This window comes from Myxocyprinus asiaticus, chromosome 46 (genome assembly GCF_019703515.2).
Source record: "Myxocyprinus asiaticus isolate MX2 ecotype Aquarium Trade chromosome 46, UBuf_Myxa_2, whole genome shotgun sequence".
NCBI lineage: Eukaryota > Metazoa > Chordata > Actinopteri > Cypriniformes > Catostomidae > Myxocyprinus > Myxocyprinus asiaticus.
This window is the reverse complement of record NC_059389.1, coordinates 2,355,736-2,374,673: the sequence shown is the minus strand read 5'-3', so window position 1 is coordinate 2,374,673 and position 18,938 is coordinate 2,355,736. Positions and strand designations below refer to the sequence as shown.

The 18,938-nt window shown below is 39.2% G+C and overlaps 1 protein-coding gene across 1 annotated transcript in view; it reads left to right on the top strand.

Moving 5' to 3' along the window:
• Positions 1 to 16,411, top strand: part of LOC127436061 (sodium- and chloride-dependent GABA transporter 2-like) — a 34,175-nt gene extending 17,764 nt beyond the window's left edge. The window contains exons 8-15 of the mRNA XM_051689984.1: positions 2,367 to 2,470; positions 2,659 to 2,783; positions 3,686 to 3,798; positions 3,922 to 4,059; positions 4,424 to 4,526; positions 8,423 to 8,523; positions 8,815 to 8,985; positions 10,268 to 16,411. Of these exons, the coding sequence (XP_051545944.1) occupies positions 2,367 to 2,470; positions 2,659 to 2,783; positions 3,686 to 3,798; positions 3,922 to 4,059; positions 4,424 to 4,526; positions 8,423 to 8,523; positions 8,815 to 8,985; positions 10,268 to 10,432 (1,020 nt within the window). The 3' untranslated portion in view covers positions 10,433 to 16,411. The remainder of the gene's footprint in view (positions 1 to 2,366; positions 2,471 to 2,658; positions 2,784 to 3,685; positions 3,799 to 3,921; positions 4,060 to 4,423; positions 4,527 to 8,422; positions 8,524 to 8,814; positions 8,986 to 10,267) is intronic.
• The last annotated feature ends 2,527 nt before the right edge of the window (positions 16,412 to 18,938 follow it).

Here is an 18,938-nt window from a genome sequence, read left to right as displayed (position 1 = left end):
GATTCGCTGCAAATGTTGGCCAGAAGTTTGCAGGTCTTCACCGGTAGTGGTGAATCTCTGGCAAACCTTTGGCATCAATTAACAATTTGCCGCAAGTTTGTCGCAAAGCTCATTTGCATGTGAAAATTATCAATGGCGAATTTGTGGCCATTTTGCGGCAAATTTGCCATGAACACTTGATTTTTTGTAAGGGATCCGTGGTGTTATTGTTTGATCCACCATTAGCACTCCTGTGAGAGAAGTCTAAGTATTTTATTCCATCGACATTAAAGTCCCTCACACCTGCATACCAAATCTTCTTTCTTGCAGTTATCCTTGCTTATATTCACGCATCCTGTTGTATTTAGTTAAGAACTGATTGGAACGCTTAACATTATTAAAGTGTGACGAACTGCACTAGTCAGCAGAAGTGCAAAACGCGACACACATCAGATTGAGCGGCGCTGCAGTGGAGGGTTGCTAAAGTAAACGCGTCTGCTTTGCGTTGGTCGCACTGTGTGGCTGAGCAGATGACAGCCTACAGTTTCTTGTATATTAGTAGCTTTTTGGGTTCAGAACAAAACCTACTTGCCTGGAGTTAATAAATAGTCTCTGCTGAGATTATCAAAATGGCATACACAGTCCTTTATTACACACACAAGACAGTGATTCTCAAATCAACATAGTTAAAGATGCATTCAGTAATTTTTTCCTAGTTTTAAAAGTTTTACTCATTTTTTTTTCTTATCCCCTTTTTCTCCCAATTTGGAGTGCCCAATTCCCACTACTTAGTAGGTCCTCGTGGTGGTGCGGTTACTCACCTCAATCCGGGTGGTGGAGGACAAGTCTCAGTTGCCTCCGCTTCTGAGACCGTCAATCCGCACATCTTATCACGTGGCTCATTGTGCATGACACCGCGGAGACTCACAGCATGTGGAGGCTCATGCTACTCTCCACGATCCACGCACAACTTACCACATGCCCCATTTAGAGCAAGGACCCCTCATCGCAACCACGAGGAGGTTACCCCATGTGACTCTACCCTCCCTATTAACCGGGCCAATTTGATTGCTTAGGAGACCTTGCTGGAGTCACTCAGTAGGGGTGGTAGTCAGCGTCAATACTCGCTGAGCTACCCAGGCCCCCAAAAGTTTTACTCCTAATGAAATGAACAGTACTTTAAAATCGACCACTCACATGAGATAAAGACTCCATATTAGTAACCTAATAAAAGTTGTATTATTCTGCTTGGACAGGGTATGTCTGTTTGTGTGTCTGTGAAAACATCTGTCTGTCTTTTTCTTTCTTTAGGTGTGGGGTATGGCACAATGGTTAACAAGGAAAATTAAAAATGTCACTTTAAGTCAAACATGTTGCAGACCCTTGCTGTTCTTCGTTTAATTATTATTTCAATGGCTTTGCAATTTAAACATCATAAAGTATGTACTTACAATAGACTAAAATGCAACACTCAATTTTATACAATATATAATGGGGGTTCTGGCTCCGTCTCTCTACCCACCAAGGGGTCCTTGGCCCGAAAATGGTTGAAGACCCCTGCTCTAGTGTCTTTTTATGATGTTCATTTCCATAAGGTCGCTATTTTCTTCGATTAACTTCTTTATAGTGCAAAAGTTATATCACTAATGTGGGTGTGACATGTGTTGCTTCATGCCTCCATAATGTTGGACTAACATAATGTTTTGCATCATAAGAACTTCGACAGATCTGCATCACCCGTGGCAACACACAAGCTACCTGCGTTACGAAAACACAGACGGCTTTGTTTCATGTCAGTCTGAGATTGACATGTTAAAAGGAAACTAGCATGTTTTTCCCAGAGCATGTTAAAACCTGTTTCAGTCATTTTAAGGCTAATAAAATAGCAATTACAAAAGCTCTAGGAATCCTACAAAAGCATCTCATCTGTCATCTTGTTCATTCAAGCATTTGCCTTGAAGCCAAATTGTGGGTTAATGCAGCTAAAGACATCACAGATAATTTCACCGAACATTTGAGATGGTTCTGCTGCAGCATATATTGTGTCGTTGTTTTTTAATATGCCGTGAGGATTTGATTTAGTTATTCAGTATGTCCTCATAGCACATGTTGAATTGCTTGGCTGAGAAAAAACATGATGATGAATGCTGTAGATATTTCATCCATTGTTGGTTCCACTTACAGGCTCCAATTTGAAAAACCACAAGCTGTTAAAGTCAATTAGTTGTCTCTCTCAGGGTTTATCTAGATCAACAGAGTACACAATAAGTAATATATGACAGACACTACAGTATGCCAAACAATTTACAATTTACACAGTATAAGGGCAAAGTAAAACAAATGATGAAATATACAGCTAAAGGACTTGGCTCCTCTTGGTGTTTCAGGTATGGATGGATGCGGGCACACAGATCTTTTTCTCTTACGCCATCTGTCTGGGCTGTCTTACTGCACTCGGCAGCTACAACAAATACAACAACAATTGCTACAGGTACAGAAGATTTTGCAGTATATTGATTACGGATTAGGACATCTAGGATCTCAGTTTTGGGTCATCATAATGTTTGTACTCACTATTTGTATATGCATATTTGACCATTTGAACGCTCTATAGAGAATACAGTAGTGATGTCCGCTTTTTCTTAACACAGTTGCTTTCTCTCTATTTTTTGTATATAGGGATTCTTTGGCCTTGTGTTTTCTCAACAGCGGAACCAGTTTTGTCGCTGGTTTTGCCATCTTCTCGATTCTCGGCTTCATGTCTTACGAGCAGAACGTTCCGATTTCAGAAGTGGCAGAATCCGGTAGGTGGTATCATTGTTCCCATGTGTTTGGAAAATCAGTATAACCATTGCCACAGACACTTTCATACATCAAACCACATTTCCAGTAAAGGTACCACATCAAAAACTAAATAGCACAGATGTATTTGTACTGGATGCACAATGTCGGCAATGCTGTTTATATTGGCAGCATTTTCTAGCTAGCTAATTCAAGATAATTTCTATGTGCGGCTCGTCTATATGGGCAGGTAGGGCAGAGCCCCACCTAACTATTCATCTACTTGAAAACATAGATCCATACTATAAACTGCCAATAATGCAATTTGTTTGCCCGTATATATGCTCAAATTGCTGCCATATGTATTTAAAAGCAGGCCTAGTATACGTTTTGATCCTATTTTTAAGTCGTAATGTAGTTGAAAGCTCCGTAACACAGCGTTTCATATAGATATACAAGCATGTGGGGCAGAGAGTCTGCTGCCCTCCCGAACTCCACAGCGCCCCTTAGTTTTCCCAATGGAAATCTGTGGTCAAATATGATACTGCAACGAGCCCTCATTGAGATCCATTGGGGCAGAAATAAATCTGCCCATAAATGTAGTGCCAAACCAAAGGTAACCTTAGTATTAGTGCACGCCAGCAGTGTGACAGATTGCGAACATGGCGAGCACTTGGTCTAAAACATTGTTTGGCAATCAAATTATAAGGGTAGGTGATAAGACATTGTATGTTTTGATTGACGACAAATTGTATGTCAAAAAGCCTTGGCTCTTGAAACTTTCTGTTTTAAATTTACTGTGATTTAAAACGTTGTTTACAACATATACTGTATTTACTAAATGTTTTCGAATATATTCTGGCCAGATATACTGTATTGTATATAGTTTGCCATATGGGCTTGTGTCTTGTGTGGTCTCTCTCAGGTCCTGGTTTGGCGTTCATCGCGTATCCGCGGGCTGTGTCCATGATGCCCATCTCACCGCTGTGGGCCTGTTTCTTCTTCATAATGATTGTTCTGTTGGGATTAGACAGCCAGGCAAGAACCAGTATAAATATCACATAATATTTTGACCTTTGACAGTGTGATATTTCAACAGTTGTTACTGTACAGTATCAGTTAAAAACAAACAGTTCTGAACCTCTTTCTGTCCCTATCCAGTTTGTGTGTGTGGAGAGTCTGGTCACGGCTATGGTGGACATGTACCCGTCTGTGTTCCGCCGAAAGAACCGCAGAGAACTGCTCATCCTTGCCGTGGCTGTCGTGTCCTTCCTCGTGGGTCTGATTATGCTCACAGAGGTACAGTACATTCTATTTGGATGTTTTAGAATACTATATACTAAACTAATGCACAATAACCCAGAATACAATGATAATATAAGTGGCAAAAACGGAACCTGTAGCACCAAACAATGAGAAATTATGATTTTAATTATTATATACATTTTATAATGTCTGTTTAATCTCAAGTAAACATCTTTTGAAGGTTTGTGTGTGTGTGTGTGTGTGTGTGTGTGTGTGTGTGTGTGTGTGTGTGTGTGTGTGTGTGTGTGTGGATTAATTAATTTCTTATCTAGTTTCAAATCTTGCTAACCATCATTCGCTAATTCACATGTTTTGGACAGATTTATAACCATTCTAACCATATCTGTGTCTCTCTCAGGGTGGAATGTATGTCTTCCAGCTGTTTGATTACTATGCAGCGAGTGGAATGTGTTTGCTCTTTGTTGCTGTTTTTGAGACAGTCTGCATTGCCTGGATATACGGTAAGACTGCTGTTATACCTCTGTATCTATAAAAAATAGTTCAGTATAATTTAAAAAATACTATATGTACCTAATATTTGTATATGTATTTTTATGGTTATTAGAGTATGCTTATTGTCATACTGTATATTCGTAACATGCTAGTAATTTAGTGATTAGTTGATTTGAACAAACTCCTAACACTAAGGTATTAAACTGATCCTGCACCGTTTATGCTACATACACGAATGCCTCAAATCATGCAGCTTGTTGTGTAGAGGTGTGCTATTACAACAAACTAGTAACCACCCAGAAAACACCAGCAGCTGCACAGCAACAGGGTAACAACTCAGAACACCTTAGCAACTAGATAGCAACATGCAAACCTGATATTTACCAATGTATCAAATTACACAAGCAGCAAAGTACACGCACTGACAGAAGATGTTTAATTGCAGGTAGCAAATATAATGTGCATGGTGGGTAACTGTAAGACGTCTCACATTTGGAATGACACAAGAAACGCGTTAGACACACAGACACGTGCTTGAAGAAACACACTTTATTATATTTGTAAGAACAGATGACAGAAAAGCTGTCTATGCGCATGTCTGATGCGCTGTTTGTTTGATGCGTGCAGTATGTAAAGGGTTCTCACTCTTTCTTTGTTTCAGTCTTCTGAAAAAAAATTACAAGAATAGTATCGTCTATAAGAATGCTTCAAATGACCTCAGACGGGTTGACGATGTAATTAGATATTGTGATATATAAAATAAAAATATCGTGAACATTTTTCTTGCATATTGCCCCATAGGAGGGAACAAAACGAATTTATTCACACACATTCAAAGTCATTACCCTTCCGAAGCAACTAAACTGAGTCCTGGGATGAAAGGCTGCATAGCCACATGCTAAAACCACCCATAACGCCTTAGTAACTGCATAACGACATGTTAAAAACCACTCAGAACTTATCAGCAACTACATAGCAACATGCCAACTTGCTAAAACAACTCATAACGCCTTAGTAACTGCAAAGCAACATGCTAACGTGCTAAAACCCGCTCAGAACACCTTATCAACTGCATAGCAACACGCTAACATGCTAAAACCAGTCATTACACCTTAGTAACTACATAGCAACATGCCAACATACTAAAACCACTCATAACGCCTTAAACTTCATAGCTATATGCTAACATGCTAAAAATCACACAGAACACCTTAGCAACTGCTTAGCAACATGCTAACATGCTAGAAAAACAGTCGTAACCCAATAAAAACTATAGCAACATGCCAACATGCTAAAACCACTCATAACACCTTAGTAACTGCATAACAACATGCTCAAAACCATTCAGAACACTTCAGCAACTATATAGCAACATGCCAATTAGCAACTGCATAGCAACATGCTAACATGCTAAAAACCATTCGGAACACCTTAGCAGCTCTTTAGGAACATGTTAACATACTAGAAAAACAGTCTTAACACCTCAGCAACTACATGGCAAAATGCCAACATGTTAAAACCATTCATACCTCCTTAAAATCCATAGCTATATGCTAACATGCTAAAATAAAACACTCACAACACCTTAGCAACTGCTTAGCAACATACTAACATGCTAGGAAAACAATCTTAACACTATAGCAACATGCCAACATGCTAAAACCACTCATAACGCCTTAGTAACTGCATAACAACGTGTTAAAAGCCATTCAGAACACATTAGTAACTGCATAGCCACATGCTAAAACCACCCATAACGCCTTAGTAACTGCATAACAACATGTTAAAAACCATTCAGAACACATCAGCAACTACATAGCAACATGCCAACATGCTAAAACCACTCATAACGTCTTAGTAACTGCAAAGCAACATGCTAACGTGCTAAAACCCACTCAGAACACCTTATCAACTGCATAGCAACACGCTAACATGTTAAAACCAGTCATTACACCTTAGTAACTACATAGCAACATGCCAACATACTAAAACCACTCATAACGCCTTAAACTTCATAGATATATGCTAACATGCTAAAAATCACACAGAACACCTTAGCAACTGCTTAGCAACATGCTAACATGCTAGAAAAATAGCCGTAACCCCTTAACAACTATAGCAACATGCCAACATGCTAAAACCACTCATAACACCTTAGTAACTGCATAACAACACTTCAGCAACTACATAGCAACATGCCAATTAGCAACTGCATAGCAACATGCTAACATGCTAAAAACCATTCAGAACACCTTAGCAGCTCCTTAGGAACATGTTAACATACTACAAAAACAGTCTTAACACCTCAGCAACTACATGGCAAAATGCCAACATGTTAAAACCATTCATGCCTCCTTAAAATTCATAGCTATATGCTAACATGCTAAAATAAAACACTCACAACACCTTAGCAACTGCTTAGCAACATACTAACATGCTAGGAAAACAATCTTAACACTATAGCAACATGCCAACATGCTAAAACCACTCATAACGCCTTAGTAACTGCATAACAACACTTCAGCAACTACATAGCAACATGCCAATTAGCAACTGCATAGCAACATGCTAACATGCTAAAAACCATTCGGAACACCTTAGCAGCTCCTTAGGAGCATGTTAACATACTAGAAAAACAGTCTTAACGCCTCAGCAACTACATGGCAAAATGCCAACATGTTAAAACCATTCATACCTCCTTAAACTTCATAGCTATATGCTAACATGCTAAAAAACCACTCAGAACACCTTAGCAACTGCTTAGCAACATGCTAACATGCTAGAAAAATAATCTTAACACTATAGCAACATGCCAACCTGCTAAAACCACTCATAACGTCTTAGTAACTGCATAACAACATGTTAAAAGCCATCCAGAACACATAATAACTGCATATCCACATGCTAAACCACTCATAACGCCTTAGTAACTGCATAACAACATGTTAAAAACCATTCAGAACATATCAGCAACTACATAGCAACATGCCAACATGCTAAAACCACTCATAACGCCTTAGTAACTGCAAAGCAACATGCTAACGTGCTAAAACCCACTCAGAACACCTTATCAACTGCATAGCAACACGCTAACATGCTAAAATCAGTCATTACACCTTAGTAACTGCATAGAAACATGCCAACATGCTAAAACCACTCATAACGCCTTAGTAACTGCAAAGCAACATGCTAACGTGCTAAAACCCACACAGAACACCTTAGCAACTGCATAGCAACATGCTAAAACCAGTCATTACACCTTAGTAACTGCATAGCAACATGCCAACATGCTAAAACCACTCATAACACCTTAGCAACTGCATAGCAACATGCTAAAATGCTGAAAACCATCTTAAACACCTTAGCAACTGCATAGCCACATGCTAACATGCTAAAAGCCACTCAGAACACATTAAAAACTGAATAACAACACGCTAACATACTAAAAACCACTCAGAACACCTTAGCAACTGCATAGCCACATGCTAACATGCTAAAAGCCACTCAGAACACATTAACAACTGAATAACAACATGCTAACATACTAAAAACCACTCAGAACACCTTAGCAACATGCTAACACACTAAAAGCCACTCAGAACACCTTCGCAACTGCATAGCGATGTGCTAACATGCTAGAAACCACTCAGAACACCTTAGCAACTGCATAAAAATCAAACTCTATTGTGAGTCGAGTCCCTGTGCACTTTGCGTGTGGAGCACTATTTGTACGACACAGATTGGCTGTCTTTGTTTGAAATCATTTTCTTATGAGTTTTAAGATTAAGATGCTGCCTTAGAAGACAGCAAGGCAACTCACTAGGTTTTGGAACAGAGTTTATCTGTTATTGTTTATGTGATTCAGGCTTTAGGTCATTTCTTTGCATGTTTTGTGATTTTTCAGGTGCTAATCGATTCTATGATAATATTGAGGATATGATCGGTTATCGTCCAGGGCCGTATATTAAATACTGCTGGATGTTCTTCACCCCGGCCACATGTTTTGTAAGTCTTTTATTACCTTCAGAGCTTTTTAAACTAAGTCAGTGGTTCTTAACTGGAAACAAGACAAAAAAGTCTGCAGAACATTATTGTGTCTAGTTTAAAAGATATTTGTGCTTGTATTATATAAGTAGCTCCTGTAACAACACAAGGGCTTGTCGTATATAATGCAACTGTGCTGTAGTGCACTTTTAAGTGTTCATTTCATTTTAAAGACAGATCAATACTATTCAATTTTTAGTTCTATAATAAACCTTTCTGATCTGATTTTCACCAATGTTTCTTTCTTGGCAGGGTACATTTGCGTTCTCTCTGATCAAATACACTCCTCTGAAGTATAATAATGTGTATGTATACCCGTGGTGGGGTTACGCTCTCGGCTGGCTGCTCGCTCTCTCCTCGATGGTCTGTATCCCGCTGTGGGTAATTTCTAAACTGAGCACGGCCAAAGGTTCACTCAGAGAGGTAAGTAATGGTGTCTCAATCTGGTAACCTGGACGTAACAGAGAAAAGTTTTAATGCTTTCTGGCACTTTTGTGGAACAGTGTTGTTTCAGGCGTTCAAACTGGAATTCTACCATAATGCTTACTGCTAAAGACCACCTGATAATGTTTTTATTACCAATACTGATAAAAATCACTTAGTATTTACAAGAACTAATAAACTGAACCGATTTTAATTATTGTCTTAATCAGCATTAGACTACAAAAAAAAAAAAAAAAAAAAAAAAAAAACATAATATGCATTAGGAATATATTAATATTAATGAAAGTAAATAAATAAATAGGCTATTGTTATTTATGCCAGAAACATTTATTTTGCATTTTTTAATCAAATTTTGTGTACTAAATAATAATAGTAATTATTATTATTTTAATAAATAATAATAATAAATATTATTAGTTTATTTATTATTATTATTATTATTATTATTATTATTATTATTTATTTATTTATTTATGCAATTATGCCAAAAACAATTATTTTGCAAATTAATCCAATTTTGTGAAAAATTTATTTTTAATAGTAATAATAATACCAATAATACCTTATTAATATCATTACTGTTATTATTATCATTTATTAAAATTAGTATTAATTATTTATTTATGCCAAATACCATTATTTTGCATTTATAATCCAATTTTGTGTAAAAATATCTTACTAAAAAGTAATAATAGTAATTATTTTAATAAACAATAATCATAAATATTATTAATGTTATATTATTATTATTATTATTATTATTATGCATTTATGACATTATGCCAGAAACCATGCGAGTCAATTTTTCCAAATCTTATTAATAGTAATAATAATAATAATAATAATAATAACAATAATACAAATTAATATAATTACTGTTATTATTATTATTATTTATTGAAATAATTTTCATTTTATTTTATTTATTTATGTCAGAAACCATTATTTTACATTTCAAATCCAATTTTGTATAAACATGCCCATTCAAATAATGAGTTGTGAGGGAAATGTTAGAAATCATGGTTGATGGGAGGTCAAATCGAGCGCATTGCATTGTGGGATACAGTATTCTACACAATTTGCTTTGGTTGTGTTTTGCACATTTTAAAAAATGTAGTATGGAATCAGGGTATTCCATGCAATCAAAAAAATTGCCACACTGTGCACAGTATACATTCTGCAAAAATAATATGGGTAGTATGCTGGTATCTTATTCCAGAAATACCTATTTCTCTTTCTCTGTTCTTTATTTTGTCTTCAGCGTTTTCATGAGCTCACCATGCCCTCTCCTGACCTGGCCAAGACCAAACGTGAGCAGGAGAAACTTCAGGCCATTTTTGTGGCTGATGGTGACAGTCTTCGCCAGCGAAGTGCCCCGACCAAAGACGGGTATTTCCCTGTCAGTGAGAAGGAGTCGCACTGTTAGCCCCACCCCGAAAGCCATGGAACTGTGATGGACCAGTGTGTTTCCCAGATGGTGGTCCTTCTAAACTTCCCATGATACCTCACAATACTGGCAGCCAAATAAACTATACAGAGATGCCAGGGTGATGTTTGACCTCCATAGGTTAATGAGAGGATTTTAAGAGCTTCTTTTGATTTCATATTTGCTCTTGTAGGACAAGAGTGCATGAAGTGTTGGTTAGTGTCAATATTATAGATAATAGAAAGAAAATGTCAACATTAAAACCTATTTACTATTACTTCCGTAATGTCACATATTTTCAAGTGGCACAGGATATTCAAGAAAAAATGTCGAGCAAAGCATGTTATGAACATCTCCAGGTCATATAGTTCACCCCTAAATCAAAAGAAAGGAATAAGAAATGATATGGTGTTGGCATTCCTATTCATCCCTAAGGCAGGATTGGGAACTGAGAACCAGTGCTTATTCGGATACTGTTTTTAAAAACATTCAGTTCCGCTAACGGCTCTTGAATGTTCATTTTCCTGCCGATGTGGAGGGAAGCCATACTAAAATACTCTCAAAGTGTTTTCTCTATACTGAATCTTATTCACAGTTACTTTTGATTTTAGACGGGAATGATAACAAGGATGAGAGGGATAGAATCCCAGATCAAATCTTATTTTCCACAACTAATTTTTTCTGGAGTTGTTTTGTCTACTGAAACGTTTTGGAAAGATATATTCAATGTGCTCCCTAGTGGAAAAACCAGCTTAAGCTGGTAGCTGTGTTTTAGAACATGGTGGTTTAGGGTGGTCATAAGCTGGTCATCAGCTGGTTGACCAGCTACCATCTTCCAAAAACCAGCTTGACCCGCTAGAGCTGGTATGACCAGCTGATCGTAAAATGGTAGCTGGTCGACCAGCAAATGTCCAGCTTGGACCAGTTTATGACCAGCTTAAACCAGCTACCATGTTCCAAAACACAGCTACCAGCTTGAGATGGGTTTTCCACCAGGAATCATGTTGTAATAATAATACGTTTATTTTATACAGCGCCTTTGTTGAACCCAAGGTCACTTTACATGAGAGCCAATACGTGAAATACTGCAAATGGACAGAAAACAAAATGCATATTATGTTGTAGATGTTTGTACGATAGCTATATTTTTAGAAATAGAAAATAGAAAGAACGAAACCCCTTTAAAAAAACTGTGCAACCCATTTAAAACACGGTAAGTCTGCCCCTCACAGTCTCATTATAATTCCCGCCAAAAAAATTAAAGATGGCGCTACTGTTAAGCGCGAAACACAAGAGCGCGAACTGTGTATTGAGGTTCACGTATGAATGACTCATTAAAGTCGGTTCTTTAGATTCTTCAGCGCGAAACAAACAGCGTGACCACCAGTGTAGAACGATTCCTGAATGACTCATTGGTCTCGAATGACTCATTAAAGTCGGTTCTTTAGATTCTTCAGCGCGAAACATACAGCGTGACCACCAGTGTAGAATGATTCCTGAATGACTCATTGGTCTCGAATGACTCATTAAAGCCGGTTCTTTAAAATCATCAGCGCGAAACAAACAGCGCGACCAGTGTAGAACGATTCCCCAACGAATGAATCTGACGAGCCGGTTCTTTTGAATCTATCTTGAATCTACACTATATTGCCAAAAGTATTCGCTCACCCATCCAAATAAATGAATTCAGGTGTTCCAATCACTTCCATGGCCACAGGTGTATAAAATGAAGCACCTAGGCATGCAGACTGCTTCTACAAACATTTGTGAAAGAATGGGCCGCTCTCAGGAGCTCAGTGAATTCCAGCGTGGTACTGTGATAGGATGCCACCTGTGCAACAAGTCCAGTCGTGAAATTTCCTCGCTACTAAATATTCCACAGTCAACTGTCAGTGGTATTATAACAAAGTGGAAGTGATTGGGAATGACAGCAACTCAGCCACGAAGTGGTAGGCCACGTAAAATGACAGAGCGGGGTCAGCGGATGCTGAGGTGCATAGTGCGCAGAGGTCGCCAACTTTCTGCAGAGTCAATCGCTACAGACCTCCAAAGTTCATGTGGCCTTCAGATTAGCTCAAGAACAGTGCGTAGAGAGCTTCATGGAATGGGTTTCCATGGCCGAGCAGCTGCATCCAAGCCATACATCACCAAGTGCAATGCAAAGCGTCAGATGCAGTGGTGTAAAGCACGTCGCCACTGGACTCTAGAGCAGTGGAGACGCATTCTCTGGAGTGACGAATCACGCTTCTCCATCTGGCAATCTGATGGACGAGTCTGGGTTTGGCGGTTGCCAGGAGAACGGTACTTGTCTGACTGCATTGTGCCAACTGTGAAGTTTGGTGGAGGAGGGATTATGGTGTGGGGTTGTTTTTCAGGAGCTGGGTTTGGCCCCTTAGTTCCAGTGAAAGGAACTCTGAATGCTTCAGCATACCAAGAGATTTTGGACAATTCCATGCTCCCAACTTTGTGGGAACAGTTTGGGGATGGCCCCTTCCTGTTCCAACATGACTGCACACCAGTGCACAAAGCAAGGTCCATAAAGACATGGGTGAGCGAGTTTGGTGTGGAAGAACTTGACTGGCCTGCACAGAGTCCTGACCTCAACCCGATAGAGCACCTTTGGGATGAATTAGAGTGAAGACTGCGAGCCAGGCCTTCTCATCCAACATCAGTGTCTGACCTCACAAATGCACTTCTGGAAGAATGGTCAAAAATTCCCATAAACACACTCCTAAACCTTGTGGAAAGCCTTCCCAGAATAGTTGAAGCTGTTATAGCTGCAAAGGGTGGGCCGACGTCATATTAAACCCTATGGATTAAGAATGGGATGTCACTTAAGTTCATATGCGTCTAAAGGCAGGTGAGCGAATACTTTTGGCAATATAGTGTAAGTGCCGTTCCCGAATGAATGACTCGTATGAGTAGGTTCTTTTGAGTGAATCGGACTTCCGTCATTTCTGGCTAGAAACAGAAATCCACAAAGGTATTGCCACAAAATTGAAAGCACAAAATTGTCAAGAATGTCATTGTACGGCGTAGCATTAAGGTATCTCCTCACAGAAATTACTAGAAGAGTAATCTTGTTAATTAGAAGGGGTTATTCACATACTTTTTGCCATATTGTGTAGCGGTTAACTTCTCAATAGACCCTTTGCCCAACAATTGGCAGAGTGGAACAGAATCTAAACAGTAGCTGGATGTTACAACCCCTGGCAAAAATGATGGAGTCACCACACTTAGAGGATGTTCACCCAGCTTTTTACTTCGTAGCAAATAAACAAATCACATATATGACACAAAACAATTTTTGTTTATTAGCTGAACATTCTGGCTTCGTGAAACATCCCTCAAACAAATTAAATTACATTATTTTAATGAATGGCATATTTATTTTCCAGATCAAGTAGAGGAAAAAATGTATGGAATCATCAAAAAAAAAAAAAGAAATTCACAATTAGTACATTGTTGCTTCTCATCTGGCTTTTATGATGGCCTGAATTCTTTGAGGCATGGACTTCACTAATAAAAAAACTATATTCTCCATTAAGCTGGTTCGAACTTTCTCGAATAGCAGTTGACAGATCAGCTTTGCAGGATGAAGCCTTGTCGTGGACCAATTTTTTCAATTTCCACCATAAATTTTCAATTGGATTGAGATCCGGACTGTTTGCTGGTCATGCCATTGAGTAGATAAAAACTTTAACACTCTTTGCTCTGTGGCAAGATGCATTATCATCCTGAAAAATAACTTCATCATCACCAAACCTATTTTCTATCGATGGAATGAGAAAAGTGTCCAAAATTTCAATGTACACCTGTGCATTGACTGTTGAGGTAATGATTGCCATCTCCCCTGGTCCTTTACCTGACATGCAACCCCATATCATAAATGACTGGGGAAATTTGATTGTTTTCTTCAGGCAGTCATCTTTATATGTTTCATTAGAACGGCACCAGACAAAAGTTCCAGCATCTTCGCCTTGGCCAATGTAGATTCGTGATTCATCACCGAATATCTCTTTCATCCAATCATCTACACTCCGTGATTGCTTCTCTTTAGCCCACTGTAGCCTTGTTTTCTTCTAGTGCTGGTTTTCATTTGGCTCTTCTATATGTTAATCCCATTTCATTCAGCCGATTTCTTACAGCTTTGTCACAAACATTGACTCCTGTTGCCTCCCATTTCTTTTGTTGTGCATTTTCTATTTTTTAATTTTTTTATTTTATCCCCTTTTCTCCCAATTTTGGAATGCCCAATTCCCACTACTTAGTAGGTCCTCGTGGTGGTGCGGTTACTCACCTCAATCCGGGTGGTGGAGGACAAGTCTCAGTTGCCTCCGCTTCTGAGACCATCAATCCGCGCATCTTATCACGTGACTCGTTTTGTATGACACCGCGGAGACTCACAGCATGTGGAGGCTCATGCTACTCTCCACGATCCACGCACAACTCACCACGCGCCCCATTGAGAGCGAGAACCACTAATCGTGACCACGAGGAGGTTACCCCGTGTGACTCTACCCTCCCTAGCAACCGGGCCAATTTGGTTGCTTAGGAGACCTGGCTGGAGTCACTCAGCACACCCTGGATTCGAACTCGTGACTCCAGGTGTGGTAGTCAGCGTCAGTACTCGCTGAGCTACCCCCACATTTTCTATTTTCAAGGCATATTGCTTTGAGTTTTCTATCCTGACGCTTTGATGTCTTCCTTGGTCTACCCGTATGTTTTCCTATAATATACTTCCCATTTTGTTTATACTTGCACCAAATTTTAGACACAGCTGACTGGGAACAACCAACTTCTTTTGCCACACTCTGTGTTGGATTTCCTTCTTGAAGGAGTTTTATAATCCTTTCAATTGTTTCAATTGACAACTCTGTTGTTGGGGCCATGTTTCCTTTCAATTAGCCAAGTCCAACAGCTCATTAAGGTCTGTAAGCACTTTTAACTGCAGACTAATTAGCATTTTTAGACTTGTGCTGGTATTTGTTTTAGAAATGCAAATTACAAGGTGATTCCATCATTTTTTCTTCTACTTGATCTGGAAAAAAATATGCCATTAATTAAAATCACGTAATTACATTTGTTTGAGGGATGTTTCACAAAGCCAGAATGTTCAGCTATTAAACAAAGATTGTTTTGTGACATATCTGTGATTTGTTTATTTGCTACGAAGTAAAAAAGCTGGGTGAACATCCTCTAAGTGTGGTGACTCCATTTTTGCCAGGGGTTGTAGAAATGGAAGCTTGTTTCGGTTCAAACAATCAATGCATCTGCTTTCTGAGGAAGCAAACTAGTGTTTTTAGAATCTACATGGATATGCTTCATAAATACAGTAGAATCCGTAGGGTTTTATACTCATATCAACTTTCTTTAGTTTAAATAGCCTATGAATGTTAGAACTTCAACACATCAGATAGTATTAAAGGAAGGCAATGAACAGAAATCAGTTTAAATGGTATGTTTTGTGGTGATATAAAACAATTTACAGTGTTACACAGATTAATACTCAATAATTCGTATGCATTTGAGAATTTTCTGGGATGTCAGCTGATATAAATCATACATTTCTGTATTCCATGATTCTGTATTTTTTATTGTCCTATTGAAACTTTATTAAAACAGTGTTAGTTTGTCATCTAGCATTCACTGTCTAACAGTATAGTATAGTATGTACAGTATATTATGATAAAGGTATGCATTTTTTAACGCCTGCAAAAATCAACTTGATTGCACATTGAGGACCAATCCATATCTTCTTGTTAATTTTCCTCTATTATGGTACATATCTAATGACTTTTATGAAGTGTTGAAGTGTACTGAGGATGTGAATCACCAGCAATCTTTATGTAAATACCCTGTACAGAACGGATGAGTTCGGATTTTATGAGTGTAAATGTGTTACATATCTTGAGCCAGATATATTGCTCATGTATAAACATTACATCAATAATAATAATAATAAAAAACATTTATCCACATGTTTGGTTATTTTGGCAAGAACACATTATTACTGTTGCAATTAATTAGTTGTAACACAAACTTTGCATTGTTTAGTTTACCTTGAAGTTAATTTAGGTTTATCTGATCCCTTATAATTTGCTTTGTGTTAAAATTATCTGCTAAATGAATAAATCTATATGTAAAGCAATGCAAAAATGTAAAGCAATTTTTTAAATTAAAATATTGCAACAACATATTATTATGCATTATATTATAGTATATTATATTTTCATTTTTTATCATTTAATCAAATTATGTCATCATACAACAAAAAGGCAGCTTTCTAAGAAAACATTTGTCATTACAGACTGAGATCGCAATGTAACAACTTGTACATAAGCGTGCAAATTAAAACACACTGAAGAAAAACAATAAAATAAAAAGACCATATTTATCCAAGAACAAATGTAAATTTTTGCCTTGGGGCAGGGGCGTAGCAATCATTTCAAAAGTGAGGGCGACAGATTGTTTAGCGCAAGACGAACATAAATATATAAGATATCTATTTTTAGTGCTGTCAATCGATTAAACATTTTCTGAAAATTAATTACATGGTTGACCAGTGAATTTTAACTTTTGCATTTATGCAGTGTGGCAGGGTGAGCAAGCCTCGTAGAGTCATTTATTGGAAATAATAAAGTAAAATGTCGGGGGCCTGGGTAGCTCAGTGGTAAAAGACGCTGGCTACCACCCCTGGAGTTCGCTAGTTTGCTAGTTCGAATCCCAGGGTGTGCTGAGTGACTCCAGCCAGGTCTCCTAAGCAACCAAATTGGCCCGGTTGCTAGGGAGGGTAGAGCTACATGGGGTAACCTCCTCGTAGTCACGATTAGTGGTTCTCGCTCTCAGTGGGGCGCGTAGTAAGATGTGCGTGGATCGCGGAGAGTAGCATGAGCCTCCACGTGCTGTGAGTCTCCGTAGTGTCATGCACAATGAGTCACATGATAAGATGCGCAGATTGACGGTCTCAGAAGCGGAGGCAACTGAGACTTGTCCTCCACCACCCAGATTGAGGCGAGTCACTACACCACCACGAGGACCTACTAAGTAGTGGGAATTGGGCATTCCAAACTGGGGAGAAAAGGGGATAAATTTACTGGGATTCATCCTCTGCCACCCGGATTGAGGCAAACCACGAGGACTTAAAAGCACATTGGGAATTGGGCAAAAAAGGGGAAATAAAAAATAAAAGTAAAATGTCCATAAAGGGAGAAAATAGTGTTCGTAATAAAGAGGGAATCTGGCATCGTCGCAGTGAGACAGGGCTCCGTGAAGGGCAGGGAAGTGTCAAAGTGTCTAAGGAGTGGCCCAGGCATGAGTTGGGTCCGTCGGCCACACACGCTCCCCTCCAGGGTCCACGGTGCGAGGGGCGGCGGACACGCTCCCCTCCAGGGTCCACGGTGCGAGGGGCGGCGGCCTGTCTTCTCCCAGCGGGTCCGGCGGCGCATTCATCTCGTCTGAACCCTCCCAGCTCTGGTCCTGGGCGTGCAAATATGCCATTGTGTGCACACATGGAGATTTGAAGCCGGCTCCCCGAGAAGAGGTGCGCTCTGCGTTTTAAAGAAAGTAGTGATGAAGTATTATCAGGTGTGCTTCATCCAGCGCTGTCAAAACGAGGCATATTAATTATGCACCTCTTCTCGCTCTCCTGCCCAACTCCCATCGTGAGCTTGGCTGAAGGGCGGCCCTAAAGCTGCATTCACACTGCCAGCGACATCGCGCGAGACAGCAACACGATCCTATTCATTTTCAATGAGAGCACAGCGACTTCCGGCGACACGAGCTGCCGCGGTCGTTGGCGACAGAGATCGCCGTGGAGAGCGACAAGAGAAGTTGAGAAAATGTCAAGTTTATGCAAATGACGAGCGACATTCACGGGCGACTGCCAATGAGAGCAAAGACAGCAGAGCTCACGTAATCTGTCTCCTGGCAGTCTGGGGACGAGTGCATGCAAGACAGAGGAGAAATTTCAGCGTCGTGAGGGATTTTTATTGTTCTATATAATTTGTCTATAACCACATGCATGGATATAATAAAACAATGATGCATGGAAAAGCATGTCAGAAACGGTCTGCATTCCGAGTGAGTTTGATTCATTCATTCACGATAGATTGATTGTCTTATTAATGATTTAATACACTGAACACTGCTGCACATTTTATAAAACACTCTACACTGCAGAATGAACAATTTTAGAGACAAGAGAACTGATTCCTTGTCAAACTGTAATGATATCTTAATTTAACCAGTATTAGGTCTCATCCGTGATCACATTTTTAAACGTTATTGCCAGACGTGCTGTCCTCCAAAAACGTTACAGTGACAAACAGTAGGAATGCCCACTAGTGACACAGATCACAGAGTCTAGCGACACCAAGCCACAAAGTCGCTGGCAGTGTGAACGCAGCTTAAGAGGTGGGGCGACGATGATGAGAGGGAGGGGCGGATCATTCCACCACAGCATTTAGACATTTGCTGTATGAAAACACAGCGTAAACACATTTGC